The following is a 14469-nucleotide window of genomic DNA, read 5'->3' as shown; positions in this document are numbered from 1 at the left end:
TGGGCTGTATGGGACCACTTCTCTCTCTCTCTCTCGTGTCGTATGTATAACAAAAACGTATAAAAAATAGGAAGTATGAATGTGTATTATATTTTAATAAAAAACAAATAAAAAAATGAATGTGTTTATATGAATGAAAACGATTGACCGTCCTCGTTCTATATATATGTTAGTGTACTTCCCTTACTTTCAGCTTCACGTAATCCATGATTGCTAATAAAAATAATGTTTCTATTCAAACAATTGGGCCTCAAAAACCCTCATGCATGCATGCATTGGATGATTGGATCTCTCCCACACGGCAATGATTAAAATACATTTTGAGAGAGATAATTTAAAAATAAAATGGACAAGAGATCTCTACTTGATGGTATTTCCTATACTCTCTCATAAGGAACCGTGAGATGACATCTCTATCCCTGAGTAGATACCCAGATGTGTTCACCCATTGGAGAGCGTAGAAAACACCACCAAGTAGAGATCTTTTTCCCTTTAAAAAAATATATATATTTCCACAATGTCAGAGTGGGATTTCTTACAAGTTACAACACCCTCTCACATAATGAGCTTAAGGGTCTACATTGATGCTCTCGCTCCTCAACCGAATTGTGGGTTTTCTATTACATGAATTTGTCTTTTGTCCTCTCATTGATATGATTTTTCACTTTAACAATGTGGAAAATCTCTGTCCAAAATAAAATTAATTAAAAAGGTAAAGTATATTAGAGTGTGGCTTGAGTTCTTGTACGAGAAGCATTCTTGTACAGCTTGAGCCGCACAGATGTAATCCATGAGAGTAAGTGGATTTCATCTGTGCGGCTTAATTAGGCCGTACGAGAACCTAAACTGCTCTCAACATGTTTTTACAGGATCTCACTCTTCCTGAGTGAGGAGGTGGGGCCTTTATAATTAACCTTGGTCATCTGAGTATGGAGTCTAGAATGATCTATATGTGAACCTATCATTTTGAAACCGTTAAGTTGTTGCTTTCAATTCTAATCATAATTCTTTCTTAAACAAGGACAATTAATTGGCTTAACATTTGAAAATCAAAATACTCATCTTTTTCTCTTTCCTTCTGTTAAATATTTCAGGATTTTCTCTAAGCTATGTACATAATTTGGTGACATTCTAGGCAACACTTTCAGTGAAACTATTTTTTATATCCTTCAAACTTCCCTGTAGATTTTTGTAACCTTTTAAAAAAATATGATGGTGATCAATGTACTTACGACATGATGTATTTTAGACCACTAATTGGTGCATGCAGATTCCTTCTCATGCTAGCAGCATGGGAAACCCTCTCCCTTTTTAACGAAAATTGTATTATATATGTTTTGTAAGTGACAATGGCAAAAGAAAAAGACATCAATATAAGTTGATGACAATGGCAAATACGAGTAATTATCAAATGTTTAATGTCAAGACAGAGAGATAGAGGGGTATTTATGAAAACAAAAGAAACATATGTCATCATCTAATCATACGTGAAAAGTACATGTATAGATAAGTGGTCCGGGTTACTATTAAGGTCCACTTCTGATATTTCTTATTTCATTTATTCATACTCTTCACCCAGGGAAAAAAATGAAGAGTGAATCTCTTCAATTATGGTATTTGACTTTCTTATTAGATGGAGAAACCTTTCTTTGGAGGACCTGCAATGAAGCCCTGGCCACTGGAGCAAATTTGGTGTCTTGCAAAGTTCAAGTGGATCCTATCTATCCGAGGTGCAGTGCAACCCCAGAAACAGGTGATCATTTACTGTTTGATTGTCCTTTTGCGAGAAGTGTATGGTTTGGATCCCCTCTGCAGTTCTCCCCCCCTAGTGAAGCTCCTTGTTTAGTGGACTGGATCCAAAGCTAGGGCGTGTGGTTTCATGATGACAGGAGGATGGCCCGTGATGCTCTTGCAAGAGCATCTTTTATTTGCTGGTTCCTTTGGAGAGCTCGCAATGAGTTGGTTTTCAATGGTAAAGCCTGGACCCCCACAGATGTTATTATGATCACAGAAAAGGCCTACTTGGAGTTTATAGCAGTAACTCAGAAGCAGAATGCTCTTCCAAATGTTAGAGCTGATAGTACCCCCCAATCTTGCCATCACTGGAAACCCCCACCTGTTGGGGTGATCAAGTTAAACTGCGACGCTGCCTTTCTAAAAGATAGAAGTAGAGGTGGTTTAGGGGTGGTCTTGCGGGATCATACTAGAGTTTTAAAAAAGGCACTGTCTATCCCCTATCATTTTGGTTCCATCATCCAAGGGAGGTCCTTGCTATTCGAAGTGGTCACTGCAGCTTTGGAGATGGGTCTTGAGAATATCCTCGTTGAAACTGATAGTAATGATGCAGTTTTATGTATCAAGGGCGATAAAACTCCTTGCTTGGAGGTGGAGGATTTGATTTCGGATGCTCATTGGCTGGCTTCCCAATTTCACTCTGTATCTTTCTTTTTTATCCCTAGGGCTATAAATGGTATGTCAGATGCCCTAGCTCGAAAGGCCCTGTCGCTTGGGGGTACGACAGATTGACCAAATTCCATTCGGTGGCTTCATGATCTCTGTGTTCGTGCAGCCACTGGTTGTACGCACTAAGGGTGTCAAAACCTAGCCCGAACCATTATGACCGATCGAAACCGATCGAAAAAACCCGAGACCGAACCGAACCATTCCTTATTGGATTGATTTTGGGCTGGGGTATGACGGGACCGGTTGAAAATTGGACCGCACCGAACCGACTGATAACAAACCAAAAACCGAACCGAATTAAACCGATAAGAAAATAATGAGTATATGGTTATGAATCATTGAATTGATTTCAATATTAGTGAGCAAATTTATGGTTGTAAGATAAATTATTACAAATTAATGAGTATGAGGTTATGAAAATAGGGAAATTGATTTGTAACAGTGCTTGTTCCATTGATCTCCTTTTTAAGTGTGGGGCTAATGAAATATTTTATGTAGTTGAAAAGAGAAAGAGAAGAAAATAAGCACATACCGAATCCAACTTGTTTAAAAAAACTCGGTACCGAACCGAATCCAAACCGATATCAATCCGTTATCATAAATCGAAACCGACACAAAACCAAACCGCACCGAAATCGAAACCGAGCCGAATCCAAAAAGTTCTTATTGGATTGGTCTCGATTTCTCTAAAAAACACATCGAAACCGAAAAACCCGAACAGAAACCGAACCAAACCAACCCATTGACACCCCTACTTGCTAAAGTAGAGGTAAGTCTACAGTGATGGGAGCCTCGTGCACCGGTATGCCTTTTTTATTTTTTGTTTCCTAGCAATGAAACAGTGTAGAATACTGTATAGAGTCTTGAGATGATACAATAAGCTAAAACAGAGTTAATTAAGTTTTCATTCACCCATGGTTTTTCTCTTCACCTATGGTAATGTGACATGCTATGATTAGACTCTAGGTTCATCATTAATTCTGAACCCTATTGAAAATTCCTTTCTTTTTTTTTTAGTAAGAGGTAATATTACTGATGAAGGGGGGGTGCGTACTAGGGGTGTCAAATGATCGGTTCGGCTTGGTTTCGGTCCGGTTGAATCGGGTTTCGATCTTGGAATGGTGAGACCAAAATCAAACCGTTAAGAAACTTCAGTTTTCGGTCGGTTTCGGTTTCGGTCCGATGCGATTTTGGTTTATTTTGGGTTTTCAATATCGGGTTAATACCGGTTTAGATTGGTTTGCTTTCGGGTTTGAGCCACAATGAAATCTTAAATTCATAATTTGTAGTGAGGAAAGATTCAATAAAAACACTTCAATTCACTTTCCCAAGTTAAAAAAATATATATATACAACCAAAAATAAGAAAAATGATTTGATAGGTTCATCAGTTCATGTTGTAATTCAAACAAAAAAGAATAAATTATATGGGGAAGAATAGAAGATAATTAATATTCAAATCAATGGATAAATAGAGTTTGAAGCAAAATCATTGTTACAAATCATATAGTTATTTATCATTAATTGTAAAGAGAAGATAATTAAAATTGAAATCAATGAATAATCACTGAGAAAATAATTAATATTGAAATCACAAAAAGAACCCTACTATCAAGTCATTTTGGATAACCAACTAATTTTGTATAGTAAACAAGGAGATCAATGGAAGAAGCATGGTTACAAATCAGTTTCCTTTTTTTCAACCTCATGCTCGTTGATTTGTAATAATTCCCCTTACAACCAGAAAATTGCTCACTAATATTGAAATCAATGAGTAATCAATCCACCTATTCATAACCTTATACTCTATGTTTTTTTATCGGTTTCATTCGGTTTGGTTATCAGTTGGTTCGGTTTTTAGCCGGTCTTGCAATACCCCAGCCCAAAACCAAACCAATTTCGGCCCAAGTTTTTTCGATCGGTCTTAACGGTTCGGAGTAGGTTTTGACATGATCGTACAAACATATTTCAAAATGAGATGTTTGAGAGTTGTAGGGCTATAGTCTCACATCGCTTTGTTTAGGTCCTTAGGAAGCTATCTCAACTTAATACCTTGAGGTGTTGGGTTAGACGCTCCAACATGGTATCATGATCGCTCAGGTTTCATTGTTATTTCTCCTTAAGTTGTTTGTCCATGTGTAGAGAGACAGGTACACAGAAGCTACCATGTGAGGGTGAGTGTTGAGAAGAGAAAGAATACTAAGAATCCAACTGAATAATGGTATCGGTATCTCTGATCTACTGATTCCATATAAAAGAGATCTTGATAACTGTTATGAAATTCAATACCAACTCTTTGATTAAGTTTTTTTGATGTTAAATGGAGTACCTCTTAACTGTAATTTATTAAAGAAAATTTGTGGCTCCAAATGGAGAATTTTCACTCTCATCTCACTGCATCTGTTCTCCAATCAGGTCCAAGCCAACAATAAGGAATGATAGACCTTGAAACAACAAGAAATAGAAATGCAAACCATGAGCTGATACTAGGCTTCTTGCAGATGCAGTGAGTAGAAGAAATGCAAGCACAAGCTCCTTTCTGTAGAGTTTGTTTTTCTTGTTTCTCAATGGAATCTTTTCATGTTTATGTAATTTACTTGAAACTGCTAGATCAGATTCAGATACTCTCTCATGGAGCTTCTGCTGATTAGAAGACTTCAATGCCACCTCAGTCATCCCTATTAAATCTGATTCAGATGATCTCCCTGACTTCTTTGTCACAACCCATTCATAAGCACTCCCCAGCTGAAATAGCCCTGACACCATCGCATTGAATTTTGTCACGGACATGGTGTTCTCAAACAGTTGGAATGGAACTAAGAAAGGAAACGATTTTGGGGCAGGTAGGATGTTCAGAAGGGACATCAAGATGGGCAAGTAACAGATCACCCATGTAGGTAATTCGACCTCTGGTACAAATATTGTTAATGGAAGGATGATGCAGAACAATGTGAAGGAGTAGAATGGAAGAATCAGTTTTCTGAGAAGGAAGAAGAGGAAAATCAAGTTGGCTTTCTTCCAAATTGATATCTGCACCAAAATAATATCAAAGTTAGCCAAGAATAATTTTATCAAACTTAGTGAAGATCAACCTCATAGCCTTTAGGTAATTGAAGCTGTGGCAACTGAGAATAACCTTAGAGGTGATGATACTGGGAAGACATAATCGAAATAGCTGCATTGGACCCGAATGCCAACGTTGCTGTTGTTTCTTGTAAGCTTCATAAGACTCTGGTAATTCACAGAGCACCCTAACATCATTGAGGAAGATGAACTTCCACCCATTCAAGTGAGCCCGAACTGCAATATCCATATCCTCAACAGTGGTTCTCTCAAGCCAACCTCCCGAGTCCTCAAGTGCCTTAATTCTCCACACACCTGCAGTTCCATTGAACCCAAAGAAGTTGAGGAAAATGCCATTTACTTGCTGCTCTACCTCAAAGTGAAAGCTTAAACTTATGTTCTGGAGCCGCGTTAGCAAGTTCTCATCTTTGTTCACGAAAGACCAACGGGCTTGAACAAGACCCAGCTCAGGATTGTCCTGTGAAGTCAATCACAATATATCACTAATGAGGAAGATTATCAAGAGCACAAATTCTTAATTGTTTTTCCAAAATATATTCTGTTCTTGGGTTTGTTAGGATTATAATAACCTTGAAGTGTGGGATTGTTAATTTAAGGAAATCTGGATTGGGTTGGAAATCAGCATCAAATATTGCAACAAACTCATAGTCTTTGATGTAATCACAAGCCATGGCTGATTTTAGGTTGCCAGCTTTGTAACCAGTTCTGATGAGTCGGTGTTGGTAGACTATGTTCAGTCCTTTCTGCCTCCATGCAGAGACTTCATCTCTGATTAGAAGCTGTATACTTTCTTCATCTGAATCATCTAGGACCTGAATTAGGAGCCGATCCCTAGGCCAATCCAACTGACATGCAGCTGAGATTGACTGTGCATAAACCTGTATAGAATGCAATGCAATTAACCAAATTAGACAAACAGAAAACACTGAAACATGAGAACTTGCATTGTAACTACACTAACTAGCCTCTCTCAGGATATAATGAATCTAGTTAGAGGAGAGTGTCTTGGAACACAGCCATTGGCATTTGTAAAAGAAACAAAGAAATCTGTGTGTTGATTAAATAGAATGTTACCTCTCTCTCATTGCACATGGGAATTTGAACGAGAACCAAAGGGAATCCACAGGAATCCTCAAGGTCATATGCGTTTCCTTCTGCCGTGGGCTTCAAACTTTTAAATTTAATCCAGAAACACCCGAGACAGAGCAGTAGCCGATCGAGTGATTGAACCAAGAACAGAACAATACAGAATTTAGAGAGCCCCTTAATCATTGGAGCAATATAATCAGCTCTAAATGAGAGCCAACCCAGATAAGACCAATGTATACTACTCTGAGCCTTCAAAGGTTGAATTAGACCTAAATTCCATCCTTTCAGATGGGCAATGACATCTAAGAAGAGAGCTGCCATTGAAACAAGAAGAAGTACTTTTACAAACCTTAATAATCCTCCCCTGTTTTTGGGTTCTTCTCTTCTTCTCAAGAAGATTATTCGTTTCTTCGCTGCAGCAACCATTGCGAAGAAAGTTTTCACTAACCAGAAAAGACATGAAACAGCTCTGTGAGCTCTGAGGAGAAGAACCCAAGCGAACTGCTTGGTGTTCTTAGTTTTAGATTTCTCGGGAAGCACTGATACAGCATCGCCATTGATATCTAGTACAGAGTAATTGTTGGGATTATCCATAGTAAAAACTACAAGGGAACCAGGTACAATATCCTGTTAAAGAAACTTAAGTAGTTTCAGAGTTAAAAAATGGAAAATGAATTGCAACAGTCGGATTGAAATTTCCAAACAGAAGCAATTGAAATGACTCTCCACGAGACAAGAAAGGAGGACTGAACATGGGTTAACAAACTCCCATCATCTCCATTTGTAATATAAAATGGAGAATCTGCGAGTAGAAAAGCTCTAACCAAAGAAGATAGTACTAGGATCCCGTTCTCGTCCAATTATGTCTCACTGCACCAGTTCCATCAGCTGAATTGGAATTCTTGTGCAATGGGAGAAACTATGAAGTCCCTGCATATATTTATAAATGGGAGAAAGAACAAGTAACTACCCCCTCAGTCCCTTGAGGGTACCCTCACTGAAATCCTTTACTGGGTTTAGTCGTTGTTAAGAAGTTGACTGGAGCCATGAGACTGTAAATATTAAATGGTTCTTATTTCTTAATAATAATGTGTGCCGAGTGTGTGCCGAGTGGCATTGGAGTCTCCGACGGTTAAGAATTCCGTTTTTGCAGTTTTTGCTTTTATGGGAAAAGGAGGGATCTAGATCCTTTACGGCACGTTTCTCGTAGTGGCTTGAGCGGCGTAGACTGAGCCGTACACGCAAAGGCCGCCTTACCCCTGTCCAAACGTCTTGTCCAAACGGGGGTAAGGCAGTCATTGCGCGTGCAGCTCAATCTGCACCACACAGGCCGTTACGGGCAGCTGCGTCATAGAGGATCTGGATTGGCAAAGGAGTCTCTCCGAAAGTGTGGTCCACTACGATTGACCGCCCTACCTCCATAAAAAGTGAAAATTCTATCCTTGTTGATGCTTCCACATACACTCTCATTGGCCCTCATGCTGGCGTAGGATCTGCACTCCTGGACAGAAACCTCACCCCATTGCGTAAATAAACTTATAGAGAGAGGTTCTTTGAGCAAGCGGCACAGGGTTGAGGGGAGTAAACCAAAGTGGTGTGATAAAATGCTATCATACATAAGAGGGCAATGAGGTCATTTCACATAAAGAGAAGAGAGACATGCTAGTGTACCCCGGCCCAACAGCTCATAAAACCCTCACCCTTGCACAATACCCTCTCAACACCATCTCAGTCAAGGGATTTTACCTTGACCGTGGGTGTGGGATAACTCGGTCCATAGTAAATAGTATGTCATTTTGAGTCGCATGAGCAAATGTTGTGGGAAATTTTACCATTGGATAGAATGTTAAATTTCATATTCGAATTCAATAAAATATCCTCCCATGTTATTCCATAGACACCTAAACAGTACTTTCCAATTTTCCATGTTATTCTTAGGCTGTGTTTGGTATGTATTCTTGGAATGCATTCTAGATTGCTAATGCATTCCAAAAATCATATCAAACACATCTAACTCGTGAGAGGAAATAAAAGAGTGACACCCCTCACGACATCCTTCCAATAATCTCAAAAGACATACCTTTGGGTGTCTTCCTTTCCGGAGGACCTTTTGGTTGCAGTATCACCCTTTTTGCCTCAATTGAGTGGGGTCTTCGAACCAAAAAACAAAAAAATAAAACACATACCTTTTAAAAACAAATTTGAAAGGATGTCTTGAGAGGGTTTCACTCCTCTGTTTATAGGAGTGATCCCCTTATTTTCACATTTTCCAAAATCCCATGTGCAAGTAAGATGGGATATTCGTAAAAGTCTCCATTGAGTTAGAAAAAAGAGAACTCCTTCAGAGTACTAGCAATTATCATAAATCTTAAGTCAAACAAAGCTAAGCTCCACTTGTGAAGGAAGATGCTTTATTTGATCTTTTAGAAATTTTATAGCCTCTTAATTGAATCATTCTTTTACCAGTAAAATAGAAAATCCAGCACCAAGAACTCTGAACTTTTATAATTTTACCAATCGGAGTTCCATTCACAACCAACAAATCACATTTTAGAAGCCTTTTGAAAAAGATCTCATTGTGGAGCTTAAGTTTTCAACTTTAGTCAACCACTAGGCTGTCGCACTCTGCAACACCAATGTTCACAAAACGTCACTCCTTCAGCAACTATTTAAGGTGCACCACAGTAAACTTTTCATCCATAAACTGTTATAGATCTAGACAATGGTCTCATGTAGACCCATTGAAAAGTCAACAACAAACCACTGGGGAAATAAAAAGAGGGAGTAAAACAACCTCCAACAGAGAAGGGCTCCAAAATTCAACAACCTTCTAACATTCTTTCGCATTAACTTAGCCACTACAAAGTAAAAACTTAGATAAGTGTGTGATTAAAAGTCACTCAGATGTCTTCCCCCTCCTCCAACAGAACTTGTTTCCAAGCTACATAGCCAGACACCTTACCTCAGCGCACCAATGAATGCAGTAAATGGGTATTAGCATATGGTTACCAAGCATACGGCAGCACTCCCCCAGCAGCTAAATGATGGAAAGGATAAACCATCACTGGCTTGGACCACGGGCATGCAACCTCTTCCTTTCAAATTCTAGCTGCAAAAACAATAAGCCAAAACCCCCAACTGAAACCTGAAATACATTTAAAAAATGAAAGGACAATCAAAAACAAAAACTCCGCATCACCGAGTATCAATATGGATTACCACTTTCTTCACCCGATCATTGGCAGCAGGGGTTCCACCAATTACATTTTCAGGGAGATATGGACTGCTAACGCGAACTTCATTCATCACCACAATGACAGTCTTGTCCCAGTGAACTGGAAGCCTGATCAGTGAACATGAATGGTCAGCAAGAACAGATGCATTTGAAAGTAAGGATGTGATGTAACTTTTAAGACAATACACTAGAGAATATTTCACTGTGATTGTCAACTACACATACTTTTGGCACCAGAAGTAGTAACTCCAATCTGTGAGAAAACTCAATGGTTTATAATAAAGTGAAGTTGAGAAATCTTAATACAGTAATGTCCAGTTTTAAAAAATTAATGCAAGAAGCTTGTGAGGAAGAAAGTCTTGATAGAAGAAACAGGTCATAAAAGGGTTAAAAGGCTGATATTAAATGCTCTAAAGTATTTGTTCACCAAGACAATCATCTAAACCTTCTTGTCATTGTAAATGAAGAGACAACTTGAAGCACTAAGCACTGCCAAAAACATAATTTATCAATGGACAGCTCATTGACACAGGAACTAAACAGAATAAGGCAAAGGCGCTGAAACATGTGTTGAATATAAATGCAGCAATTTTTATCCATGTCAACGAGTTCTTACTAATCCTGACAAACATTTAGTGCATGGACCCTTATGCGCAAACAAGCATATAAGATCAAGACCATGACAAATGTAGAGAACATCATAAAAGGACCAAAAGAGAAAAACTAAATTCTCTGAAGTATTTGTTTACCAAATCAATGATTTAAATTTTATTATTGTGAAGAAAGAGATAATTAGAAACACTAAGCACTACAGACAAAAGAATTATCAACAGGTTGCCGATGTGCTAGACAGAATTGAGCAAAGGCACCGAAGCATGAGGAGCACGTAGGGTGAAGAAGAGTTATAACCCGTCACTTATAATGCAGCAATTTATCAATGTCAGAGAAATCTTGCTAACACTGACAAATATTTGGTGTGTGGACCCTTACAGGCATACGAGCATGCGATCAAGATTCAAGACCATGACATGAGAAGGGAATAGGGATGGCACTGGGGCAACTTAATCAGGTAATTAGTAGCTTAACACATCCCCATTAGGGAAATTTCGACAAATGGGTAGTTGGGACAAGTTCACCAAACATCCAACTTTAAAAGTCCAATAAACCATGGACACAATTCAGGCACACAGATTAGCCATCTAGCAAGATAGCATCCAATTCAGACCATCACAATGGAACCTTTGCCTACATAGCATCTCAATAAAATTTTTAAACACCATCCATGCTACAGAATACCCAGACTCATGAGATAAGAAAATGGACTACTGCAGCTGAAAGGGGGGAAGGAAAAAGAGAAATAGTTGGCTACAACTCTTTGAATCTTATTACCATCAATTTCATCTCTCCCACATCTATCATAACTACTTATTCATACTGACTCACTGAGTACTGCAACTTCTTAGTTCTTAGTGCCTCTCTCATTTTCCTTCTCTTCTATTGTCACCCCCTTCACACTTTACCATTTAACCTTACACAGTCATTTCATCCATTAACACCAAACTTTCCCGACTTTTGACTTCACCAGGACATACTTTGTATTTCACCTTTCCATTATTTGGAATCATCCTAGATACCAAAATCCCTCCGAACCAAAAACAATCTAAGCACATACCGTCCTTAGAGACCAATGAGCAGCTATCAACAATTTCGAAACCCTTGGTTTACGACCATTTATTCTTTTTGTGTTTCTGTCTTCTTTTTCTTTTAATTTATGTTATAGATGATCTATTGTTATTATGTAGCCTATTGAATTCCGACTTTTAGTTGACACATCAATTTCAATACTTCCATACCCTTCTACATCCAATGTTTGCAATGCTCTTGTCATGGCTTATATGTGTAATAGGCATAGTTAACACTACTAAAAAAATGCTTTACTTTGAGATATGAGAAAAGGGTAGCTTCATGCAATGGTGAATGGGAACTCAGCTGATGTGATTAAATGGATGACAGATTTAAGGGAAGCTCCTTGGCACTATAATCATCTTATAAGGCCAATTCAGCAACTAACAGCCCCATTTGATATTAAATTTCGTTGGCCACTAAGAAGTGCAAATGAGGTTACTGATAATTTGGCTAAGCAAGGAGTGGTTAGATACCGGATCTGTTTTGGGGATTATATTCCCCTGTGAGATGTAAATTGGAGCTCATAGTATGTCTTAGTAATTGGGTTAGGGTTGGGGTTGAGGGATCGGTCCTTCTGAGGAGGGCCAGCTTGTTGTTGTACTGGTACTTATATGTATTATTATGTATCCCTATGTCTACTTTGTCCTCTTTCTTCTTTTAAAGGCTGTTATTATCCAAAAACAGAAAATTGCGATATGAAACCAATAGGTCAGCATACTTACGTCTTAGACAATGCATCAAATACGCTCTGGGCCTCACTGGTAACCCCAACCCCAATTCTCACAGCCTCTAGTTCTGCTTGCCTGCAATTAACCTCATCAAGATTTATTTGGGGGTGGGGGAGACAAAATAATCAAAACAAGCATCTGGATCATCGTATGCTTCAAATCCGATCACCTTATAGCAGCTTCCTCCCTTGCTTGAAGACTAGCAAGATCGAGATAACATTTCTTGTGATCAAGAGGATCCTCAGCTTGACCCAGTAGCGTGAAATCCTTAATATAGTTCGCCTTCAAAAGCCGAATATTTCGACGAGGGCCCGTTTTCGAACCTTCTTGTGCTAATCAAACTACGATAAGGAATTTAATCGCATAAAGTAGAAAGAACAAAGACCCATGTGAAGAATTTCAGTGAATACAAATAAAAAGAGAATAAGATAAAAAGGGAAACACAAATATATATAGATGTGGTAGTAAAGACTGCGAGAGCAAAGGATATGAAGGACTAGAATGTTGGAAAGCTTATCGAAGGTGATGATTTGACCCTCAAACTCGTCCCCCAACGTAGTCTTAATGGAAAGAAAACAACCCACCGCGAATTCATCGCCGTAGCTCGAATCCATGGCCATGGCTGCTGTGGTGCTGCCCCTGCAACTGCAAGCTCGGCGTTGTTATTGACGATGTAAAGACCGAAGCGAAAAGTTCCGCCGTATGACTTAGTGTAGGTCGATCTTATTACTCACGGATTCAAAGGGAGATCCGTGGCCGTCCAAGCTACAAGCCAAACCTCCGATTACGAATGTGGGATGGGAATCATGAGATCAATAAAGGTTCTACTGTATCTCTAAGCACATTACATAGTGTTTTTTTTTTGGGGCAAATTTCACGGACACCCCTCTAAGTATTCAATATGTCACAGACTCATCAAACTTTGAAAAAATATCAAAGACTGCCCTTATTTTATGATTATATTTCAATTAAGTCCAGTCCGTTAGTCTTTTGCAGTTAAGCTGCTGTTAACATTTTTATAATGGCAAAATTACCCTTTCAACAGGGTGAATACCCTTAACTTTTTATTTGTCTCACGGTCTCCTCCGTCCCCCAAACCCTAACTCGATCCCCCCTCTCACTGTCAGTAGCCCCTCACCGCTCCTCTCATCTCTCACTGCCTGCCAAAGTGTTTGATGTGAACTTAAGAGCATAAAAATCAGAGAGGGAGAGGGTGATGGTGCTGGTCTTGGCATTGCAACTTTCTTGGAAAATCCAGGTTTGACACAAACAGAAAAGGATGAACTCTGGTTGACATTGGAATTGCAGAGATTGAAACCAAACCAAACTCCATTGGGAATGAAGGTGTAGTAATTGAAGGAAACCTTAGAAGGCCCCCATACACCTTCACTATCTTCGGCTTCCAACCATCATAACCGGATCTTAGTAGATATAGATAACAAATTTGGTAGGTACATGGCCCTCTTATCTGAAACGTATCCGTTGAGCATTGTTCTAAAATCCGAGACGATGGGCCGTCCAGCCTTGGGGCATAAACCTAATCCACCCAGATGATTAGATCAGATCAGATATCAAAATAGATACATTTTCCTTTAATCCTTTCCTTTAAGAATATGGAATTTCAAGAGAACAAACAAATAATAAAAACTTGAAGAAAAAGTGATCATCGATGCAGACCTGGTTACCATAAGCTTTGTCGAATGAGAGGCTGATTCTGTCTTGGGTGAATCTTACTGGTGAGCAGCATGGTTTTTATGCTCACCGTGTATGAACAGCTGCTGCTCCTCGCAATCTGACTACTCTAGAGGACCCAGAAAGAAAGGGGAAACAAAAAATGGGGATAATTAAGGTATTACTACACCAGGTTGAATCAGGTTCAGGCAGTGAGAGATGAGTGAGACATGAAAGGAGCGGTGAGGGGCTGCCCGCGATGAGTTAGGGTTTGGGGGAGGGGGTAGATTGTTGGAATAGGGAAGAAGAGGGAAGAAGGGGGAAGGTTGATATTTTAGGGTTAAAATGCATATTTCATCTTGTTTTTTTAAATAACTAATGGGGTTAAAATGGGCATATTAACTTTGGGTGGTAACCCTGTTTAACGTCAGGGGGAAGGTTGCCATTTTGACCAAGTTTGATAAGTTCGTGCCATTTTGAATACTTAGAGGGGGTGTCCATGAAATTTCCCCCT

General features: G+C 39.1%; 2 protein-coding genes across 2 annotated transcripts; both read right to left on the bottom strand.

Annotated features, from left to right (window-relative positions):
- Window positions 1–4800: 4800 nt before the first annotated feature.
- On the bottom strand, window positions 4801–7313 carry LOC122654021 (xyloglucan glycosyltransferase 4-like). Its single transcript, XM_043847994.1, has 4 exons — window positions 6621–7313; window positions 6116–6424; window positions 5599–6003; window positions 4801–5492 (listed from the first exon to the last, which is right to left on the bottom strand). The coding sequence occupies exons 1-4, from the start codon at window positions 7227–7229 to the stop codon at window positions 4854–4856; spliced, it is 1962 nt and encodes a 653-aa protein (XP_043703929.1). The 5' UTR covers window positions 7230–7313; the 3' UTR covers window positions 4801–4853.
- Window positions 7314–9453: 2140 nt separating this feature from the next.
- Window positions 9454–12974, bottom strand: LOC122657068 (protein LSM12 homolog). The gene is made up of 5 exons (XM_043851826.1): window positions 12775–12974; window positions 12454–12613; window positions 12279–12359; window positions 9855–9978; window positions 9454–9744 (listed from the first exon to the last, which is right to left on the bottom strand). Exons 1-5 carry the CDS (start codon window positions 12902–12904, stop codon window positions 9697–9699), a joined length of 543 nt encoding a protein of 180 aa, XP_043707761.1. The 5' UTR covers window positions 12905–12974; the 3' UTR covers window positions 9454–9696.
- Between the last annotated feature and the right edge of the window lie 1495 nt (window positions 12975–14469).

This window comes from Telopea speciosissima, chromosome 3 (genome assembly GCF_018873765.1).
Source record: "Telopea speciosissima isolate NSW1024214 ecotype Mountain lineage chromosome 3, Tspe_v1, whole genome shotgun sequence".
Taxonomy (NCBI): domain Eukaryota; kingdom Viridiplantae; phylum Streptophyta; class Magnoliopsida; order Proteales; family Proteaceae; genus Telopea; species Telopea speciosissima.
Note: the sequence above shows the minus strand (reverse complement) of the source record. Positions and strands in the feature narration are given on the sequence as shown.